The sequence below is a fragment of the Balaenoptera borealis genome (genome assembly GCF_965194805.1).
Source record: "Balaenoptera borealis genome assembly, chromosome: 2".
Lineage (NCBI taxonomy): Eukaryota > Metazoa > Chordata > Mammalia > Artiodactyla > Balaenopteridae > Balaenoptera > Balaenoptera borealis.
In genome coordinates, this window is record NC_138867.1 from 90,514,169 (window position 1) to 90,536,009 (window position 21,841).

Below are 21,841 nucleotides of genomic sequence, written 5' to 3' on the forward strand. Positions count from 1 at the left end.
TAGATCAATGGAACAGGACAGTAAGCCCAGATATAAACCCATGCACATATGGTCACCTTATCTTTGATAAAGGCAGCAAGAATATACAATGGAGAAAAGACAGCCTCTTCAATAAATGGTGCTGGGAAAACTGGACAGCTACATGTAAAAGAATGAAATTAGAACACTCCCTGACACCATACACAAAAATAAACTCAAAATGGATTAAAGACCTAAATGTAAGGCCAGACACTATCAAACTCTTAGAGGAAAACGTAGGCAGAACACTCTATGACATAAATCACAGCAAGATCCTATTTGACCCACCTCCTATAGAAATGGAAATAAAACCAAAAATAAACAAATGAGACCTAATGAAACTTAAAAGGTTTTGCACAGCAAAGGAAACCATAAACAAGATGAAAAAGACAACCCTTAGAATGGCAGAAAATATTTGCAAACGAAGCAACAGACCAAGGATTAATCTCCAAAATTTACAAGCAGCTCATGCAGTTCAATATCAAAAAAACAAACAACCCAATCCAAAAATGGGCAGGAGACCTAAATAGACATTTCTCCAAAGAAGATATACAGATTGCCAACAAACACATGAAAAAATGCTCAATATCTTTAATCATTAGAGAAATGCAAATCAAAACTACAATGAGGTATCACCTCACACCAGTCAGAATGGCCATCATCAAAAAATGTACAAACAATAAATGCTGGAAAGGGTGTGGAGAAAAGGGAACCCTCTTGCACTGTTGGTGGGAATGTAAATTGATACAGCCACTATGCAGAACAGTATGGAGGTTCCTTAAAATACTAAAAATAGAACTACCATCTGACCCAGCAATCCCACTACTGGGCATGTACCCTGAGAAAACCATAATTCGAAAAGAGTCATGTACCAAAATGTTCATTGCAGCTCTATTTACAATAGCCAGGACATGGAAGCAACCTAAATATCCATCATCGGATGAATGGATAAAGAAGATGTGGCACATATATACAATGGAATATTACTCAGCCATAAAAAGAAACGAAATTGAGTTATTTGTAGTGAGGTGGATGGACCTAGAGTCTGTCATACAGAGTGAAGTAAGTCAGAAAGAGAAAAACAAATACCGTATGTTAACACATATATCTTTTTCTAAAAGAAAAAAATGGTTCTGAAGAACCTAGGGGGAGGACAGGAATAAAGATGCAGACGTAAAGAATGGCCTTGAGGACTGGGGAGGGGGAAGGGTAAGCTGGGACAAAGTGAGCGACTGTCATGGACTTATATATACTACCAAATGTAAAATAGATAGCTAGTGGGGAGCAGCCGCATAGCACAGGGAGATCAGCTCTGTGCTTTGTGACCACCTAGAGGGGTGGGATAGGGAGGGTGTGAGGGATTCGCAAGAGCGAGGAGATATGGGGATATATGTATATGTATAGCTGATTCACTTTGTTATAAAGCAGAAACTAACACACCATTGTAAAGCAATTCTACTCCAATAAAGATGTTATTTAAAAAAAATAGGCAATCAGGGAAATAGAAAGCAGTGGAAGTAAGGTAATATTTGAGTTTGGCCTAGGTGTGTATCTTTTTAAATAAAGTTTTGGGGAAAATTGTATACGAATGTGAATTTGTTCAGCATATAATTCTGCCTAGTCATCATGATAGACCATAGTTATATTATTAGCTAAAGACTGAACAAACTCAAATTTTCAAAAAGTACAAAAAATTTTAATTAAGAAATTTGCACATAAGAATTTTGTTGCTAGTTTCATAGTGGAAGGTGAACATTAGGTAAAGTATATTTATAACAAAAATAACTAAGCTATCAGTGTATGAAAACAATGATCAGTTCTACTTTATTGCTAAAAAAAAATAGAATTCGTCAATTTACAGATAGGCCTTAGTGCCTGTTAATGATGGAACCATTGTTTTACATCCTGTTTGTCTAGCCTGAAGGCAAACAATCATGAAGATCAAATATCCCAAATAGTCTTTGTTTTTCATTATTTTAATAATTAACTCATTCAATGCATTCAAAACATAACTGGTTAGAAATTTGAAAAAAAGTGGCAGGAAGAGCATTATTATTCATGTTTTCATTTTATGTTATGCATTTGTTCAACTATCAAACTCTAATTGGTATAAAATACATTTTTTCTACCTATGGTTAAATTGCCCTTTCAGTGAAAGTAGCTTTTAGTACCATCAGGCAGATTCCTTTTCAATAGGCCAATATTTCCCACCCTTTGCAAGTGTTTGGTGCTTCTCCTACTTCTGCTTATATGACATTTGATTCTTAATCTCCCCGTAAAATTTCCCAGTGATATATAGCTTTAAAGTTAAAGGGGTCATTATGGAATTTTTGAGAAATGTTTAAAATCCTGTGAGTTACTTGTAGTCACCATAGTATATTATTATACTAGATCTGAAATAATTCATTACTAAGATTATTAAATTAATAACTAAATTTATATAAGATACTAAAGAATTAAATTCACTTTTATGGTTATTAAAAATTCATAAAAACTTTTATGTTAGTGTTGAAGTTTTATTTAGCTTGTTGAAGCTCATTGAGAGGTTTACTTGTATATTTTCCATGCTGTTATATTTTAGTGTTTTTTTTTTTAATGGTTTCTTATTTGGGTACTTAATTTGAGTAAGATCCAGACTTTGATTTTTGTTTTTAAACACTTTTGTCTCTGCCTCTCAAAAAGGATCTCATCTTGTGCTCAAATGTTTGAGATAAAAGCATACAAATCTTCATTGAATTCTTGGGAATTAGCCTGAACTAGGCTAAGAAAAAAAAATAGCCTCTTATTCTTAAGTCAAGCAAAAAATATTTTCATTTTCTTGTGCCGACTCCTCATTGCATCTTCATTTAAACCAATCTTTTTATTTCACTAAGCTCAGTATGTTTTTGCTGGAATATTCTTTAAGAATAAGGCCCAGGGAAAATAACTAACTAAACAGCTAGCCTAGTCAATCAGAAAAGCTTGTCTTATTAAGTATAACTTGTTAACTGTATTGGATTACTATACATTTTAAAAAGGAGACTTCCCCTTCCCCATATCTTTGGCAAAAATTTTAGATAACTTAATGACAAGGAAAAATCTTTCCCCACTTAGGCTTAGAAAGCTGTGATATTTGAAGTAAAAAGCTTCATTTCATTTTTGATGTAATTATGAAGGCTTTTGGGATGCTGGGATTTTGTTGCTGGTACATCCTGCATTCTATCACTATCAAGTTTGCAAAATTGTATTGGAATTTAATTGAAATCATATTAATTAAAACGTTCCTTCCAATGTTTCCAGGGAAGTCCCTGAAAGACCTGATAGAACCAGGCAGGGGATAAGTACAACCTTTCCCTGTGTATGCCTGTCACACATGTACACACACACACACACACACACTCATAGTGAGTTCAGCCTACATTTCGTTACAGTATTGTCTAGGAGCCGGAAACAGAAGATTTCTATAAGTTTCCCTTCCTACCCAAAAGAAACTAATAAACCCAGAGGACTGACGTGTAATCCCTATGAAATAGCAATATAAGTTCCTTCCTATTTACTCCTCTTTTTTAAACAAAGAAACAAACATAGATGTTTTTTTTTCCCCAGATGTATTCCTCACCTTCAAATCCTTAAATGAATTTCTCAGTGTTAGCTCACCTTTTGTATTTCAAATGCCCTCTGACTTAACGAATTCTCCAGGCTCTTCATTCTCACAATTCTAAATAAACCAAAATTTGGGAGGATAGGTTGAATAGGACAAGAAATCAAGCATATGATATTCTTGTTTGTGATGCTTTTCTATTATGTAGACCTTTTTTGAGAGATAATAATAAAAAAGTTTTTTGCCAAGAGGTGACATTGAATTTCTTATTTTATTGATTTTTTTTTCCCTCTGGAAAAAAGCAATGAAACACTTTGCCATTGGTGAGACTTGGAAATATTCGTATAACAGTAAAAATTTTAGTATTTTCTGTATTGAAATGCACTGTGACAAAATTTTGGAGAAGAAATATTTAATCATTTTGACCACCTACTTTAAGAATTATAAACTATTAGTATCAGTATACACAAAAAGTTAATTTTGTGTGGGTTATGCATTTGTTTTTAAAAATAATACTTTTTTAATCTCATAGTTGTGGCTAGTTCTTTATATAATTTACTTTTTAAACCCATTTTTGGGAGCACAATTTAAAATTTCTTTGAAATATAGTATTTATCATAATTAGTACTAAAAGAAAAAGGCTTATTTAGCTTATAAACGATTTCCATGTATAGTCACATCATGTATGCAATTAAAGAATTAAAGAATATCATAGTGGTAGAAGTAGAAATCAAACTGTGGACTCTGAAAAAGTCTGATTGGGACTTCTCAACGTTCTTTTTTTAAATCAGTCGGATGGGTTTTGGATAATATAAAATGGAACTTTGACCAGTAAGTTTTAAGCCTCTTCGTGTGATACAAAACAATGCAGGCTCTCTTCAAAACTAGTTCTCATTTACCAGAAAGGTACTGTATTTTATCCCTATGTAGAGTTCATAATATCAACCTGAAAAACCTGATTGATATGTGAATATTTGTCTTTCATTTATTGTTAATTCTGATTTTTCCGATTTATGAATTACTTTCTCATGAGGCATTGTGCATATTATATTTTGAGAACCTTAAGGGTTAGTGCATATGATTATACCTTACCCATAAAGTACTCTTATCGCCTGGGGCAATTTAGTTTCTGTGGGTAATAAATATAAGCAAACAAAAAACTTTTTACTTGCAACCAGAAAATGTGTGATTTCATCTATTATTAATTAGAAACATTTCAATGAAACATAACCAGCTCTTAGTTATCTCTATTTGTTATTAGCACTTGGCCTCCTAAAATAACAGATAATTTGCTTTCCTGCTGTGCTCATGACTTATATTCCTCCCTTGTTTTTGCCATATGTTTGTAATTGAACATTGGTGGTTTCAATGAAGCTATTTCACCTAAGGCTTTGTCTGCCATTGCTGTACAGGATCAGGACCAGCCATGTGGCAGAGGTAATGGTTAAGGAAGTCAGGGAAATAAGGATAAGAATGAGAAGGCACAGCAACAGAGCACCATCAAATGACGACTTAGCACTCCTGGGACTCATGATGGGGACAGTCCACAGCCCATGTGATTAAGAGTTAATTCCATAAAAAGATGTAACTCAACTTTTAAAATGAAGTTATTTTATGATAAATTTCTCTGATCATACTCTCTTTTCATCATAATTCTCTGATTGAAAAATTTTAAATATAGGGATTTATCTTATGACATGGTGAATAAGACTATAAGTGCCAACTCTAAATGTTGATGTTTTGTGTACCTATGTATGATAGATAGAAAAAACAAATAACCTTCAAGTATTTAAGGATATGTATTTGTACTAAGCTTCAGCACCAGTGCTCTAGGACGTATTTTCTTTAAAAATTATGAAAATTTCAGATTCATCATATAACTTTTAATTGGTTAATTAAAGGGAAGAACATAGGTAAGAAGTATTTATAATTGCTGTTAGCTTTACCAGAAAAAAATTGCTATTTTCTCTAATTTAGTTTTTTTTCAATATTTGCTCAAGTTCTGTGATACGATCCCCATAATTGAGAAGCCTCTGGCAGAACAGGATTGGTACCATGGTGCAATTCCCAGAATAGAAGCGCAAGATCTGTTAAAACAACAAGGAGACTTCTTGGTGCGAGAGAGTCATGGGAAACCTGGTGAATATGTCCTTTCTGTATTTTCTGATGGACAAAGGAGACACTTTATCATACAATTTGTTGATGTACGTTTCCAATTTAGTTTATATGTATATTTTGATATAGTTAATTGAGGTATAATTGTAATAAATGATGAATAATTTGTGATAAATGCCTGTAACACTAACTTTAGCACTTAACTTTTCTTTTTTCTGAATTCCGTAAGTAGAGTGCTCTAAAATTCACTAAAATGTTAACATTTTTAAGGAAATACATATTTTAAAATATAAAGTTAAGAATAGTTGTTACAATTTACATTAAATTTAAATGCATAAATATTTAATGTTTTAAGTTAACTTTGAACATTAAAGATCCTTTGTATTAAAAATAAAAAGAAATAATGTGATTATCATAATTTTTTTTTAGAGAAACTTAATTATGAATTTTATGCTCTTGAAACCAGCCCTTGAAATTGCTCAAAAATGTTACCATGAGAGATTTTTAAGAAATATTTTATTAAATAGTAATAATGAAATACCTTAATGAATGGGACAGTGATAGTTGAATTGTTTTTATGATTCTTTGAGGATTAAGGGTTTTTTTCCACTTATGTATAAGCTATTATTTGTTGGCATTAATGAACAATAAATAGAAATCGAAGAAAAACTTTTAAAATGATCTGGGCATATTGCTTGTTCTAATACTGATTTATTTATTGAAGTTTAAGTATTGTAAACTTATTTGTTACATTCTTTATTAAGCACTCAACAGATGAAGAGTGATCTCAAAATTTTGTTTAACTTTACCCACTGAGAAATTTTTAATATTTTTGGCATAGGAAGGAATTGATGCCTGTATTTGTCATTTTTTACCCCATCATATCAAATGGCATGCATTTTCAAGCTGGCTGTCTGTAGGATTTCAGTTTATGTCCAGGCACTAGAGTGATGCTAAGTACCGTACAAGAAGATTGGACCATTATCATTAGATGAACTTCAGAGGGTTTTAGGAACATATATGTTCAAGTTCATATATAGTTCACATATATATATAAGTTCATCTAGTGATAATATATATTGCATATTATATTATCTATATACTATACAGTTATAATTCTGAGGTGAAATTCACATACCATAAAAGTAACCATTTAAAAGTTGCATTTAGTATAATCACATCTAGGGATTATATTTAAATGAAAATAAATGCTGTTCAGATGGGTTAAAATAAGTATATTAAAGTATATATTATAATTTTCATACTACTTGTTAATTTTGCATAGTATTCAGACCTCAACTTGATAATTATATTTGCCTACTCTTATACATCCAACCTACTGTTTCTAATAATATGTCATCCCTTACTTTCTTTAAATTTGTATGTGCCTTTAAATTATGGATGTAGATAACCTTCCTTATTACACCCAGTGACCATGTTGGCAATATTTATAAAATTGTATGAGAATTGTAGAAGGAAAGATGGTAGACAAACTATAAACTACAACTTATATGAATGTTTCCTTCTATTTTCTAAGCTCTAAAAGTTACTCTTTGAAATATGTCATACATTAAATAAGACTGAAATATTTCCCTTATTACCTCTTGTAGTTTAAAATGTAACTGTAGGAATTTAACTTAGTATTTTTAGAAACAAAATGGAAAGGGTCCACTTGCAAATTATCACTTGTCTTTAATATTGCCATTTTGTTTTAAGTAACTAAAGTGAACAGCATAATATATTCTAAAAATAAGATATTTGTTACAAGTTCACATTTAAAGATTTTATTCAGCTTCCTCTGTCATTGAAATTTTGCAAAGATCTCTCTTAAAGAAGAGAGTACTTGTATTTCTGTAAATGCCTCAGGTTTTCCACTGCCTAATTTTATTTAATTTGCCCTCATTGTATAATGTTGAGTTCTTCAATCAGTTAAAAAATAAGAGTTTTAAGGTGAAATTGACTGTTTGGGGAAATTTTAATTCTTTTTCTTCTTGTGCAGGTGAATCTTGCTTGATCTAAAATTATCCCATTTCCTTCCTCATACACCTGTTGTCTGGAAGGGGTTTATAAATGGGGGAAGTCATTACCAGATATTTAATGATTGCCTATTATATTCCAATCAATGAATTTATAATCCATTAGTAGATTATAAAAGCTGTACATAAATGTGGGGTCAGGTGTCCTAAGTGAGGAAGACATAAAGAAATATAGGATTCTGTGGAAAAAAAGTCAAATAGTAATCAATGAAAACTTGAGTTTCAGGCCCAGATCTGTACTTTACAAGCTCTGGTTTGGGAAGTAATTGGGGGTAATAGCTGATATACTGATTGTGAGAGTCAAACAGTGAATATATTCTTTGTAATGTGTGAAGTGCTATGCAGATCATTAGGCATTTTTACCATTGTTTGAACACTTTATTTAGAAAAACATACAAATGTACTTTATACGAAATATAAGTGTAATTGGAAAAGTTAAAAATTTTCTTTTTGGTTCCTATTGAGATTTATTTGTGAAATTTAAATAGTAATGAAAATATTGTTTTAGAATTTATATATTTAAGTTTGAGGTATTCATTGATCACAAATAACGTTATTTTTAGCAACATTATCTCTGTCAACTAGAGTCTAGTTTGGCAGTTATTTTGAAGCTTTATTTTTGTATGCATATCACAGTTATTTTTTTAACATGGTGTGAAACTGCATGCTGTGAACATTATGACTGATCAAGATGGATGCAGATACTTTAGATTTTTACATTTTTTACTACTCTAGCAGAGAATATCTGTTGTTTTAGCTAGTTCAAGCAAGGAAAACTGTACTTTTTATTGGACACTAATTACATTAATTTCATAAAGCCAGATATATTAAGCATAGCTAAGTATCTGAATCTCAGTGTAATTCTAGTGTTATTTACTGACTTATTCCATAGTTACTAACCTGTTTATGGTGCTTGATGTAAAGCCACAGTTAGAGTTTGTACCTAAAACTGTTTATCTTTTGTCATAAATATTGACAGATTTTCATAGAGATTCAAATAGCATTGTTTCATTTGATAGGTTAGTATATAATCAAATCCTTGCTTTTGTATAAGATAAACAAAAAGAAGTGATGAAACAAAGTACTTCAGAAAAAAACTTTTTGTGCTATTATTAATAGGAAAATACCAATTCATATTTCTCTAATTTTATTTATCTGACACATATTTGCTAAAAACACATTTTGGCAGAGTATCATGTTATGCAGTGTAGGGAGGTGAAACTGAAAATGTATGGCCTACTGCTCGGTGAGCTTAAGACCTGGTAGGTGAGACATTAGTAGAATTCATGAACAGAGAAACATTAAAGATGCAGATTTAAGGATAATTGAGCCAAACATTTGAATTAACATCTGGTGATGAATTGAAAAATCACAACATAGTAAATATTTTAAAATAAAACCTGGGGGAACATCCTCTACCTAATGGCATATCATCCTTTTTTATTTCTTCATTCATTTCAATCAAAAAATACTAATTGAGCAAGTATTCTATAGAGTCCAGGGATACGGGCCAATAAAACAAAAATAGCACAGAAGTGGAGGCTGTGAGTAGCTACTATGTGAAATTGGGTAGCTCAGTGTATTGTATCATCAGTTCATTCAACAGATATCTATTGGATGTCTATCATGTGCTGAGTTTCACTTTAAAGTGATGGATGTAGTCTCTGAATGTACCAGACAGGTTTACTTAGTGTTTTTTGCCACAATCTCTAGGCTCTTTGAACTACCTTTTAAATTCATACTGTGGATCTTAAGAAAGACTAAGTGAAAGTATATACAGACCCAAAACTTGTTTGTATGACAATTCCAAGTTTGTGTTCTTATCCTTGTACACTTAAGATTATTTTAACTGTTTTACTCCAGCCATTCAAAGATTCAAGAGAAGGCAATACGTTCCTTGAAGTTAAAATGAATCAGCATAAGATATCATTTTCTGTGCCCCAGACACACAATCAGGGACTTAGGAGACTTCCTTCTTAACAATAAAGCAAAGCCATTCCAAAACCTTATTAATTAGTTTCCAGGAAATACTAATTGAGTGAGTACTTTTAAGACCCAGAGATATAATGGTGGATCTTACAGTCTAGTGGGGAGGCTCATGGTCATTTGTAAATCACACACAATATATGTAATTATAAACTCTATTAAGTGCTGTAAAGATACACAGTGCTATGAATACTTTTAACTGGAAAACTTAAGGAAGTTACGTTTGAGACAACCATCTGAAGAATGAATAAAAGTTAACTAGGAGAAGCCTTACCAAAATCTTATTATATTCCTCAGATTCCCCAACAATCCTTCCTGTTTACTGGTTTAAATAGTAATATAACTAGTCAATGTGCTTTTTTTATTTGAGAAAGCTAAAATTTATGTTTTACATTTTTGTTGTTGGGTACTACCCAAAAAAGGAGTGTTCTAGCCTTTTGTTTTTAATTCAGCTTATTCATCTTGGCCTCTTTCAGAAATGATTTTCCCTCTTTCCTTTTTGTTTTTTTCTTATGCATGCTTATCCTTGATGGTTTTTCAGGAGATCTACTCAGGCATAACATTTCAAATTACACATTCATTGAATACCCTTCTCATTTTTGTGTGCTTATTGTGTTCTGTCTGACTTCCTTGCATAATAATAGTCCTCTGGAAATATGTGTAGCAACAAAATCTGATTCTACTTTTTATCGTTTTTCATCTATATGCATGATTGATTCTTAAGTAGCACAGTGATAAATCAGGAATGAATTCTAGGTATAGTGAATGTTTTAAAAACAAAAATAATGCATACTCTTAGTAAAAATTCAGAAATATGTATCACGGAACATGTGCTTCACAGTTAATACCCCCTTACAGGCTCACTGTATATTCTTTGAGATCTTAAAAATATATTTTAATTATGTGCAACTATGTAATTCTTATTTTACAAAGATTGATTCATAGCATACTTTTAATTTATACTTCTTATTTTTTAATGATATATTACCTGGTTTTTGAAAATGTAATACAAATGACTATCAACAAAATGATCTTTGTAGGAATTTGTAGAAATTTATTTTTTACTACTATTTTTTATTGCTTCTTTTGGAATTCACAGAAGAGATCATTAGTAGCTCCAAAGAGAAATCTCTTATTTGAAAGTTAATATGGATTCTCTCTGTCACATTATTAGTAAAGCCATATAGAAAAACTTTAAAAAGAATTCTCTGTATGTGAACCCAACCTCAGGTCATCTGAGCTATAAGAAATTTACACAAATTTGTACAAAGTCAAATGTAATATTCAGAATTTTGAATGTATCAAGAAACAAGTCCTCAACATTTTTGGTGAATGTATTCTTTTCTTTTCAATTGTAGTACAGTTGACTTCTAATATTACATTTGTTCCAGGTGTACATCATAGTAATTTGATACTTATATGTACACTACAAAATGATCACCATGATAAGTCGTTACCATCTGTCACTATACAAAGTTATTACAATATTATTGACTATATTCCCTATCCTGTACAATACATCCTCATGACTTATTTGTTGTATAGCTAGAAATATGTACCTCTTAATCTCCCTTACCTATTTCTTTCATCTCTCTACCGTCTTCCCCTCTGGCAACCACCAATTTCTTCTCTGTATCTATGAGTCTGTTTCTATTTTGTTATGTTTGTTTGTTTTGTTTTTTAGATTCCACATATAATATTTGTCTTTCTCTGACTTATTTCACTTAGCATGATACCCTCTAAGTCCATCCATGTTGTCGCAAATGGCAAGGTTTCATTCTTTTTTATGGCTGAATAATATTGTATTGTGTGTGTATCTTGTTTTTTATCCATTCTTCTTTACCCTTTCATCTATTGATGGACACTTAGGTCTCTTCCATATCTTGGTTATTGTAAATAATGCTGTAATAAACATAGGGGTGCATGTATCTTTTCTAATTAGTGTTTTTATTTTCTTCAGAAAAATACCAAGAAGTTGAATTGCTGGATCATATGGTAGTTCTCTTTTTAGTTTTTTGAGGAAACTGCAAACTTTTTTCCATAGTGGCTGCACCAATTTACATTCCCACCAACAGTGCATGAGGGTTCCGTGAATGTATTATTCTTGACCTTAGTTGCTTAGGTGAACTTTATAAGCAAACAGCCATAGTATCATTTTTAGATTCATTACATTATCTTCATCTTTAAGGAAGTGAGTTAATTGGTTTTGCACTGTGTTAGGACTCAGAACTTCACTGATGTCAGAGGAATTGTTTTAAACAAATACTTGCTGCTAGGAATCAGTTTCTCATTTTAGCCCTTGAAGGAAGTACTGCTGCTTGTATTACTGTATTAGTTCATCATGATTACTGTGTCAATGGCAGAAAACTACCTTTAGATTAAAAACTAGATATGTTCTTAAGAAAGGGAAACTGAAAATTCCTATTATTTTATTCTCTATTTCTCTAGTTATAAGGGGTATATTAGAAATTTATATAAGGCCTTATGACACTAGTGGCTGATTTAAAATTTTCATTCTGTGTGAACTTCATCTCATTACTTACTTTTTATTAAACATTCTACAGGGCATCTTGAGTTTGTGTGGGTGTGTGAACTTTCCAGTATTCATTTCTATGTTAAGTTGTCTTACTTTAACTTTATAGTCATTTTAGATGCATTGCATTTCATTTATTTCACACACGTTTATTTATCCAGGCAATATATGCCAAGCACTGTTCTTGACCAGAGGGATACTCTGATGAACAAAACAAAGATAAAAATTTATCATCTCAGGAGCTTATATTCTAGAGGAGGAGATAGGCAATAAACAAGATACATAAGTAAAATATATGTGATGTTAGATAGTGATAAATTCTAAGGAGAAAAATTTAGTAAGGAAAAGGAGGTGAGAAATTTAGTTGGGGTGAGAAATGGATATTGGATGGCCTGAGTAGACCTCACTGAAAAGGTGACATTTGTTGAAAGACTAGAAGGAAGTAAGGGAGCCATTACCCAAACGTCCATCCAAGGAACTATTTCAGGCAGCAAGTGTAAACTCCCTGAGGAGGGAATGTGTGTAGTGTGTTTATAAAACAAGAAGGAAATGAGTGTGGCTGGAGGGGAGTGAGGCGGGATGGGGAATTTGGTAAGAGATGAGGTGAGAGAGATGATAGAGGACAGATTAGAGAGCCCTAAAGACCATGGTAAAGACTTAGGCTTTTATTCTGAGGGAGGTAAAAATTTTGTGCAAAATAATGGAATGGTCTGTTATAACAGGATTTCCTGGCTCTTTATTAAGAGACTGAAGAAAGACAAAGGGAGAAACAGTGTGTGTGTGTGTGTGTGTGTGTGTGTATGTGTGTGTGTGTATATATATATATACACACACACACTTCACTGAGGAATACTAAGCAAATTTAATTGTATATATTTAAAGTGTACAGCATGATGATTTGGTACACATTGTAGAATGATTGCCAAGATCAAGGGAATTAACACATCCATCATCCCATGTAATTAACTCTTTTTTTTTTTTTTTGTGGGAATGCTTAATATCTACTCTCAGGAACTTTCAAGTATACAAGACCATATATTTGGTTCAGATATTACTGTTATTACTACATGTTACACATCTATAACATTTTACCTTTCTTCATGTCTTATTTTCATATAAGAATGCCTTCTAGGATATTTGGTTATTTACAGATAATCATTATTCCTTGAGAACATGTAATTTACACTTTTAAGTGTCCTTTGAAAATGTTTCTTATCATATATCCAGATTTGGAATTATTTTTGTAATCCAAGGTTTATTATTGGTATGATGACTTAATAATTGAGTATGTACCATGTACTGTATACTAAGCAGTGGTTTGCATGTTAATACTTGTTCAGGCCTCACACTTTTTCTGTGAGGACGTCCAAATATTATTTCTGTTTTGAAATAAACTGAGGCATTGAGAGAACTTGCTCAGTGCATTGCACATCTAGCAATAGACTACTGTCCTTAGTGTGAGATATTCTTAAGTATCTTTACTAATATATCATAGCAGGTCTGGCTGTTGTATGCAACAATTTTTTAGTCAGTTTATTAACAACTGCCTTGAATTGACCCTAACACAAACTGCCTTGAGTTGAACTATATAGTTAAGTGTTAAAGTAAGCTAATGCATGTTTGTTCCTCACTTGACGAAATGGAAATATTCATTTAAAAAGTTGTATATAAATTAGATTCTGGGAAATTGAATCTAATTTTATATTATGGAAAAGGAACTTTGCGTTTTTTATCCTTTAACTGGGAAAATAATCTTCCAGTAATGTAAATAGTATCCAAATTCAGAGAGTTTTGAAATTTCTTATTTCTTAGCATAGCGTTTTCTTAAAATGGAGCATGTTTGTATCTGTATTTGTACACATCACCCGTATATGTACAGGTGAATTCTTTGTGAACAATCAAATGGAAGCCTTTATTACATCACACTGTATTGTAATGCTTTTTGCAATGAAAAATAGGCCCAATAAGATATTTTTTCTTTGCTAAATTTATTGCCATCAATTCATCCCTATGATTACTGACCTACATGCCTGTTTGAAATATGAAGACAGAGAAAAGGGGTCTTGACAGAGTTTGGGAAAATGTTACTAACTTGATGTTTTGAAATCAAAAAGTGCTACGATTTGACTATGCTGATATATGCAGTTTTGTGTCTGCTGCATTTTATTTCTTTATCAAATGTAAGTGAATGTGAATGTCTGTGTGGTTTTGGTAAAAGAATAATACATGAATAACCCCAGTGTAGAAAAACCAATCAATACTGTATTGATAAAAGGGAAATAAATGATCATCAGAGGTATTCTTAAAATACTTATTATTATATTGGATATACTTCCTCAACCTTTTGACACTATTTTTGATCTTGAAAATTTTATCAAATGGAACATATAAGCAAACATATATACACATATTTCTTGTTCCTTAACTTAAATGTATCCTGTGCTTTATTTCCTTTGGTTATTATTTTAGCAAAATGCATTCCAGGTCTGTAAGTTTTTCTTTTTATTTTTTTCTTCTTTTTTATTTTTTAACAATCTGAATTATATTTAGTCATTATGCAAATTAATTTCTTGATGCAAAGGTAAATTTTTTTAGCATGTTGGAATTTTATTTATTTTTATTTTTACCATCATAACCATTTTTAAGTGTATAATAGTTCAGTAGTGTTAAGTATTTTCACATTGTTGTGCAATAATAGTTTTTCTTAAGTGGAACTTTGTTGATGAATGTAATGTTGCTAAAGCAATGTCTTCATATTTATTCTACTTTATTGTCCTTTCTCCAGAACATGTATCGTTTTGAAGGCACTGGGTTTTCAAATATCCCTCAACTTATAGACCATCACTATACAACAAAACAGGTCATCACTAAGAAATCAGGTGTAGTTCTGCTGAATCCTATTCCTAAGGTAGGTGCATATATTCACATTTTTTTTTTTGAGACTGCTTCGTGAGTTATTTCCCACAGTAAATAAAGTTCTTAGATTATTTATAGAAGTTTGGAAACAAATATAGTCGAAACATGGAACTTCCTTGGTTTTATTAAGATGGGAGATGGGTTACCTTTTTATTCAGTGTTTGCAAATGGCCTGTTTTTCTTTTTCCTTCCCAGTTTTTCTTGAAAGACTTGAGGCCTTCCTTCACACTATAAGGTTCAGACTTTAAAGGCTCAGTTTATAAAAGATTCTGAGATGTAGAAGTCAAAGAAAATGTCCAGCAATCAAGAGTAAATTAGAATTTTAATTTTGGGTGTTAAGGTTACAATATATTATAAGACACTGGAATTTTTTAAAACTACACTACTCTTCACAAAGGCAGTAAATCATAACTTCACTATGTACAACCAGGTAGCTGGGCAAGAGATTGTTCTAGGTCATTTTTACCTCTAAGATATACCACAGAACAGATTGCTTTTCATGAGCTTTAAGAGATTTGCGAGGTAGGGAATGGGTATGAGGCAGGTTTGTGTTTTTAAGGTAAAACCTATGGGGCCTGACCTGGGAGGAACAATGGAGCTGGCGTAACTTCTGAGCACTTTTAATGTTCCAGGAATTGGGTTGGGGTCAACAAAAGTCCCTTTCCTTTGGGGCCCGTCTCATATGAAGAACAGTGTAGAAATAGGAAAGTCATAAAACCTGGTAGGTTAATATTTGCTGATTTGAGGTTTACATATCTAGGGATGACTTTTAATATGAAGCAAGTGTTATTCCCAAGAATGCTAGTATATAATCCAAATTCACCTAAAATTTAAAAAACTTTTAAAATTTAAAACTTAAAAAACAATGGTTATATTTCCCTTTGTTAGTCTGGAACATAGTGTCTGTGTTTGTACTTGTGTTATATTACTCAGTCTTTATTGAGGGGCTGAGTTTTAACATTCTGCTCACAGAAGATTTTAACAGTCAGTTGCTAAATATTAATTCTGTGGCTAAGGAATTGTCCTTCTTGCATAATTTTCTAGAATTATGAGATGGGCTCATTCTTTGTTCATATTTTTCCGGTCACTTTTTTTTACATTTAATTGCAAAGAAACCCTATAAAAATTCTCCTTTAGTCTGGAACAGGTTGTCATATTTTATCTCCAGTAAAAAAAAAAAAAAAACGGTCTATTAATGTTTTCTCTTTCATCAACGAATAACTGCTGTTGTTTTACAGAATTCTGAGTTCTTTTTTTTAGTTAAGGTCCTCTATTCTCATAGCTTCATTTACTATTAATACATCAGTGACTTGCAAATTTATATTTCCAGCTCAGATATATATCTTTCCCACATCTAAAAATTTTCTACTTTTCACCTAAAACTGAGTTTATCACTTTTAAGTACAAAATTTGTTCTTCCTTTTTTTTTTTTTTTTTTTAAATTTATTTATTTTATTTATTTATTTTTGGCTGCATTGGGTCTGTGGTGCTGCGCATGGGCTTTCTCTAGTTGCAGCAAGCAGGGGCTCCTCTTCATTGTGGTGTGCGGGCTTCTCATTACGGTGGCTTCTCTTGTTGCGGAGCATGGGCTCTAGGCACGCAGGCTTCAGTAGTTGTGGCTCGCAGGCTCTAGAGAGCAGGCTCAGTAGTTGTGGCTCACGGGCTTAGTTGCTCTGCGGCATGTGGGATCTCCCCGGACCAGGGCTTGAACCTGTGTCCCCTGCATTGGAAGGCAGATTCTTAACCACTGTGCCACCAGGGAAGCCCTGTTCTTCCTTTTTAATAAGTGGTACCACCAAATACCCAGCTGCTCAAACCATAAATCTGGGGGTCCTTTGACATCTCTTCACCACTGCCCTTCCTCCAGCACTTTAAGTGACAGGAGTTTTGTATACTTAATTGTACATGTGAAAGTATGAACTCAATTCCAGTATATCCCGATATGAAGTAAAGTTCACTGCAGTGAAGATACTTTTTACCGTGTTAGGTTAATGAGATACACCCGAGTTTTCAGAGATAGTGACGTCTCATTTCACAAGCCAACCTAATATTTGCATTGTCTCCTTGCTTAGCCAGGTCTAAATTGAGAGATCAAAGCCATAAAAGAGGCAAATAAAAATGCTCATCTGGGCTTGGGTACGAACATATAATTGCAAATAAAGCTATATCCCTCATAATATAAAATTTTCCATGAAACGAGCCTAGATAAATGGAGTAGATTCTCTGGACTGTTACATAGCCAATTATTCTCTTTCTTCCAAACCTCCAGCACTGGCTGTGGAGCTGAATATCCCATCATTTTATAGCACTATCTATGAAAATAACTAAACTGAAAGCTATAGAAGATTAAGGGGCTACATATGATTGTTTTATGAGGTAGAAATTTGAAGTTAATCTAGCTGACTATTAACCTGATCTAAAGTACTGATATTTGAAATATTCAAGTAATTATCTCAGTGTGTGGTAAATATTGTTATGCATTTGATTTAAGGAATCATATCACACTTTTAAAAGAAAATCACAAAGCAGAGGTTGTGAAAGTAGATAATTTTCAATTATGAGTGGAGAACAAATTGATATGGATTTTTTTATGGTGGTATTATCTGTTATTATCTTCCTTTGGGAAGTATTTGTACTCTTATAACTGGAATCTCTTTCTTGATTTAATTTGTGTAAGAAGTTAATGTCTTTGACCATATAATGTGCTGTAAAACATCTAATTTCCATCTTGCCAGACTTCATTTTTAGCCTACATAAAGAATGCTATTTTGGTCTCAATTTAATTTCTGTTTATAGTAACTTACTTCTCTCTTTCCATTTATTTCTCTCTTACCCATGAGAATGTATGTACAACATCATATGCCTAACTAGAGGACACGGTAGCCAAGGTAGTCTCTTTCTTATCTCCAGAGGTAAAGGAAACTAGGCAATCTAAATTAGAGAAAGTATTTAACTTTCTCATGATAATAAAGCTAATGAGTGCCCTACCCACTCATGCCCACCCTCCACTGGCTGATTTCTCCTACACTATCTCCCGAAGCCTGTGTAAAGATATGGGAGTGAAGGTCATGTTGTACACGGGTTACTGATCACTCATAATCATCATCTTTATAATTAGGAAACACTTTGGGATGCACAGGGCCTGTTCTTTATTTAGTTCAGTCTCTGTTCAAATGTCATTTCATCAGAGAGGCCTTTTCTGACTACCATGTGTGAAATAACACCTTACCTCCTTATGTTCCCCTCTTCTTAATTTCTCTTTGTTATGGTTATGTTTACCTGACATTATATTGTATGATGTATTTTTAGTTGTCTGTCTCCCCCCAAGAGAAATGTAAGTTCCATAACAGCCAGAATTACATTTAATAATCAGTGCAACTATATCTCCAGTACCTAGAACAGTGCTAGCCCCTAGTAGGTGTTCAGTAAATATTTGTTGAAGAATTTAATTTACTGACCAATTCCTAGAAGCCAGGTACTTCCAAGCTTTTTATATGCATTAACTGTATATATTCCTATGAAGTAAGTATTGTTATTAAACCCATTCAATTATAAATCAGGAACTGAAGCTTAAATGGTAAATGATTTGCACAAGATAACACAACTCTTAAGAGGCAGAGCTGGGATTCGAGCCTGTGTTCTTAACCATTATCTATCTAGATTGTAGAGTCTAGATCTTAGAGACTTCAGAGAAAAAAATGTATATTTTAAGGAACATGGATGCGGGTTTAAGGGAAAAGAAGAGTCTTTGATTCCATAAAATGTCAAATTGAATAAGTCTTTAACATAGCAATATAGGTCTCTGTAAAAGGTAAATTATTAAACAGTAATAGCAGGTGACAGAGCTGGGATTTTAGGTAAAATATAGGACTTTGTAAGATATAAGTAAGGAAGACATCTAGTTCAACTTTAACATTTAAATGGTGCCTTGAAAGTTTGTCTTTGTTAAGTTTAATATTTCTTCAGATTTAGCTGTTTAAAATTTTTTTTCTTTCTGAATGGAAGTTAAAGTTCATGATTAAATTCAGGCAAGTTAGGAGTGAGTTGCTAAGTTGAACCTTAGACAAATAACTTGCCTGCCAGCTTAAATCAAGTAATTGTGGCTTTTTGATCAGAATTTGGTATAGCATGCCAGAATATTAGAAACAGATTTTTGCAAGGAGAGTAGATCTTTCTGTGACTGAAACTAACTTGTCATAAGGTGACAGGTTCCTGATAACAGCATTCTTGATCAAACACATGCAAACAAAGAACAGTTTATGAGAGGAGAGCTTGACTTTTGATTTAGGTACTCTATTCATTTTTTTAAAGTTTCAGATCACTTAAAGACTATTCATTTTACTTTATACTTGAGTAATATAGTTACTTCTTCCAATACTTACCAGATTACTGGTTTTTTATAAAAGGAGGTAACTCAGGAAAAGTCAAATTTTCTCTGTGGATTTTGGAAACTGTAAAATACCATATACTTTCCTGTTTAAAAACTTCTTTTACAGGACAAATATATCAGAACAGAAGGCAAATTTTGAAGTTTTTAAATTGTGAAGGAAGAAAAAAATACATTTATTGAGTGTATAGTCTGTTGATAACACTCCACTTCTATTATTTTAAAAATATTTTCAACAACTGTGAACTGAGTATTATTATTATCCCCATTATTAGGTGAGGAAACTCGGAGATTGTAATTAACCTAAACCACATTTCTCGTAAATTTCAGAGTCGTGACCTGAAAATGATTCTGTTCTGTTCATCATCTTTTTACTACAACCCCAGCTAGCATAAATTATAATCTATAGTCTTAGTAACGTCAGTAGTTCAAGAACAATTTTTTTCTGTATTTCGGTGTTCTAGCAGTACGTAACAGTGAACTTGACAGTTATGATCCCATCCCATATGAAACTTAGTCTAACAAGAACTATAATAGCATGTTGTGCTAAGGGAAATACAGAAAGTATTTGAATATTTAGCCTTCATTTAGCATGGTTTGGGAAGTCAAATTAAACTTGGATTTTAGGCTTGTTCCATTTAATAAAATAAAAGAACCTTGTTATAGAACATAAAACACATAGACTGTCTTTCAGTTTTTTATCTCAAAATTTACCAGCAGATATTGTGAGGAGGAGCAATGTTGGATTCAAAAAATTAATGGACCTTGGAGACCGCTAATGTTTCTTCTTATGTGATCTCTCAAAGGTATTTCATGCATAAGTCTTCCTCAGACTTTCTTAAATATCATAATATTTTTAGTCTGAAGAGCCAAGTTTTTTGGTAGATATGAATATTCTTCTTATCCATCCTATAAATAGATAAAGGATGACAGGAGTAGGCAGATGACGCCCAAGTGGTTAAAAGAAAAGTCATTGGAATTTTTTTAACGCAGATTGAAAGATAGGATTTGGTATTTACAGCACAAACATTGCCCGATGTGTATCATATCATCATTTTAAAGTATTTACAAAATCTTCTATATATGTATGGACCCTGGGAAATGTAGACATATACAAGAAAATATATAAGAGGATCTCTGGTATGAACAGGGTTGCATAACTTAACATTTTTTCCTTGTTCCCTGTTGGAAACCATAGAACAATAACAAAAGAACAACAACAACAAAATACAAAATCTATAAACTGCATTTTTCATGAAACTAGGAGCTGTATATTATCCACAGGCTTAAAAGTACATGTTTAGGTAGCCAAAAGCACCTTAGATTGGGCAGAAGTTGTGTAGCACAAAGTTAAGAAAAGACGTGATCAAAGAACCAAGTTGCTGTAGATCTTACCAAGCTCCAGCAAAAATACCTGTTGAAAGGGAGGAATTTACCCTAAATTTCTATATTCCTTGCTTGCATCAATGAATGCAGGACATGTGTGGAGAAAATAAAGTTTTATATATAGCTTAAGTGATGTGGATGAAACTGCCCTTGGAGGTAAATTCAGAGCCTTAAAAACTTAACATCGACAAAACAAAAAGAATGAAATAAATGAGTTAAGCATCCAACTCAAAAAATTAGGAGAAAAATCCACAGTTAAATAAAAGGAAAGCAGAAGAAAGAAATTAACAAAGGTAAAAGCATAAAAGAATGAATTAGAAAAAGGGAAAACAAAATATATATAATAACTGCTTTTTAAGAGATCAACAGAAAATTAAAATACTTGCTAATCTATTCAAGAAAACCCATACCACAAGGGGCTAATCTCTTTAATATATAAAGAGCCTCTAGAAATTAATAAAGACAATCAAATAGCAAAATTGGCAATGGGCATGAGTGGATAGTTCAAAAAATAAAAATACAAATGGCTTTTAAAATATGACAGATGATTACATTACTCAGTAGAATAAAGGAAAATTAAAGCTATAATGAGATTTTTTTACCTATCAGACTGGCATAAACTCACAGTTTAATAATTCACTTGCTTGGCAAAGATGTGCAGATAAAGACCCTTAGGTAATTTGGCAATGGGGGTATAAATTAGAAAAACCTCTGTAGAAGGCAATGTGGCAGAATCTATAAAAATTATAAAACATATATACCTTTGACTTAGCAATAACACTTCTACAATTTATCCTTTACTTATATTTGTGTATATATGAAATGATATCAGTATAAGGTTATTCACTGCAGCATTGTTTGTAATATCAGGAGAGTGGAAATAA

General features: G+C 32.3%; 1 protein-coding gene and 1 long non-coding RNA gene across 8 annotated transcripts in view; both read left to right on the forward strand.

Moving 5' to 3' along the window:
- The window catches only part of FER (FER tyrosine kinase), a 457,469-nt gene that overhangs the window by 224,552 nt on the left and 211,076 nt on the right, over positions 1–21,841 (forward strand). For 6 of the 7 annotated variants that reach the window (XM_082376336.1, XM_082376338.1, XM_082376340.1 and 3 more), the window contains 2 exons: positions 5,599–5,802; positions 15,054–15,176. In XM_082376336.1, the coding sequence (XP_082232462.1) occupies positions 5,599–5,802; positions 15,054–15,176 (327 nt within the window). The remainder of the gene's footprint in view (positions 1–5,598; positions 5,803–15,053; positions 15,177–21,841) is intronic. The other variant, XM_082376339.1, reaches the window with a different exon arrangement.
- The window catches only part of LOC309622615, a 463,955-nt gene that overhangs the window by 201,566 nt on the left and 240,548 nt on the right, over positions 1–21,841 (forward strand). The gene's annotated exons all lie outside the window — the stretch shown is intronic.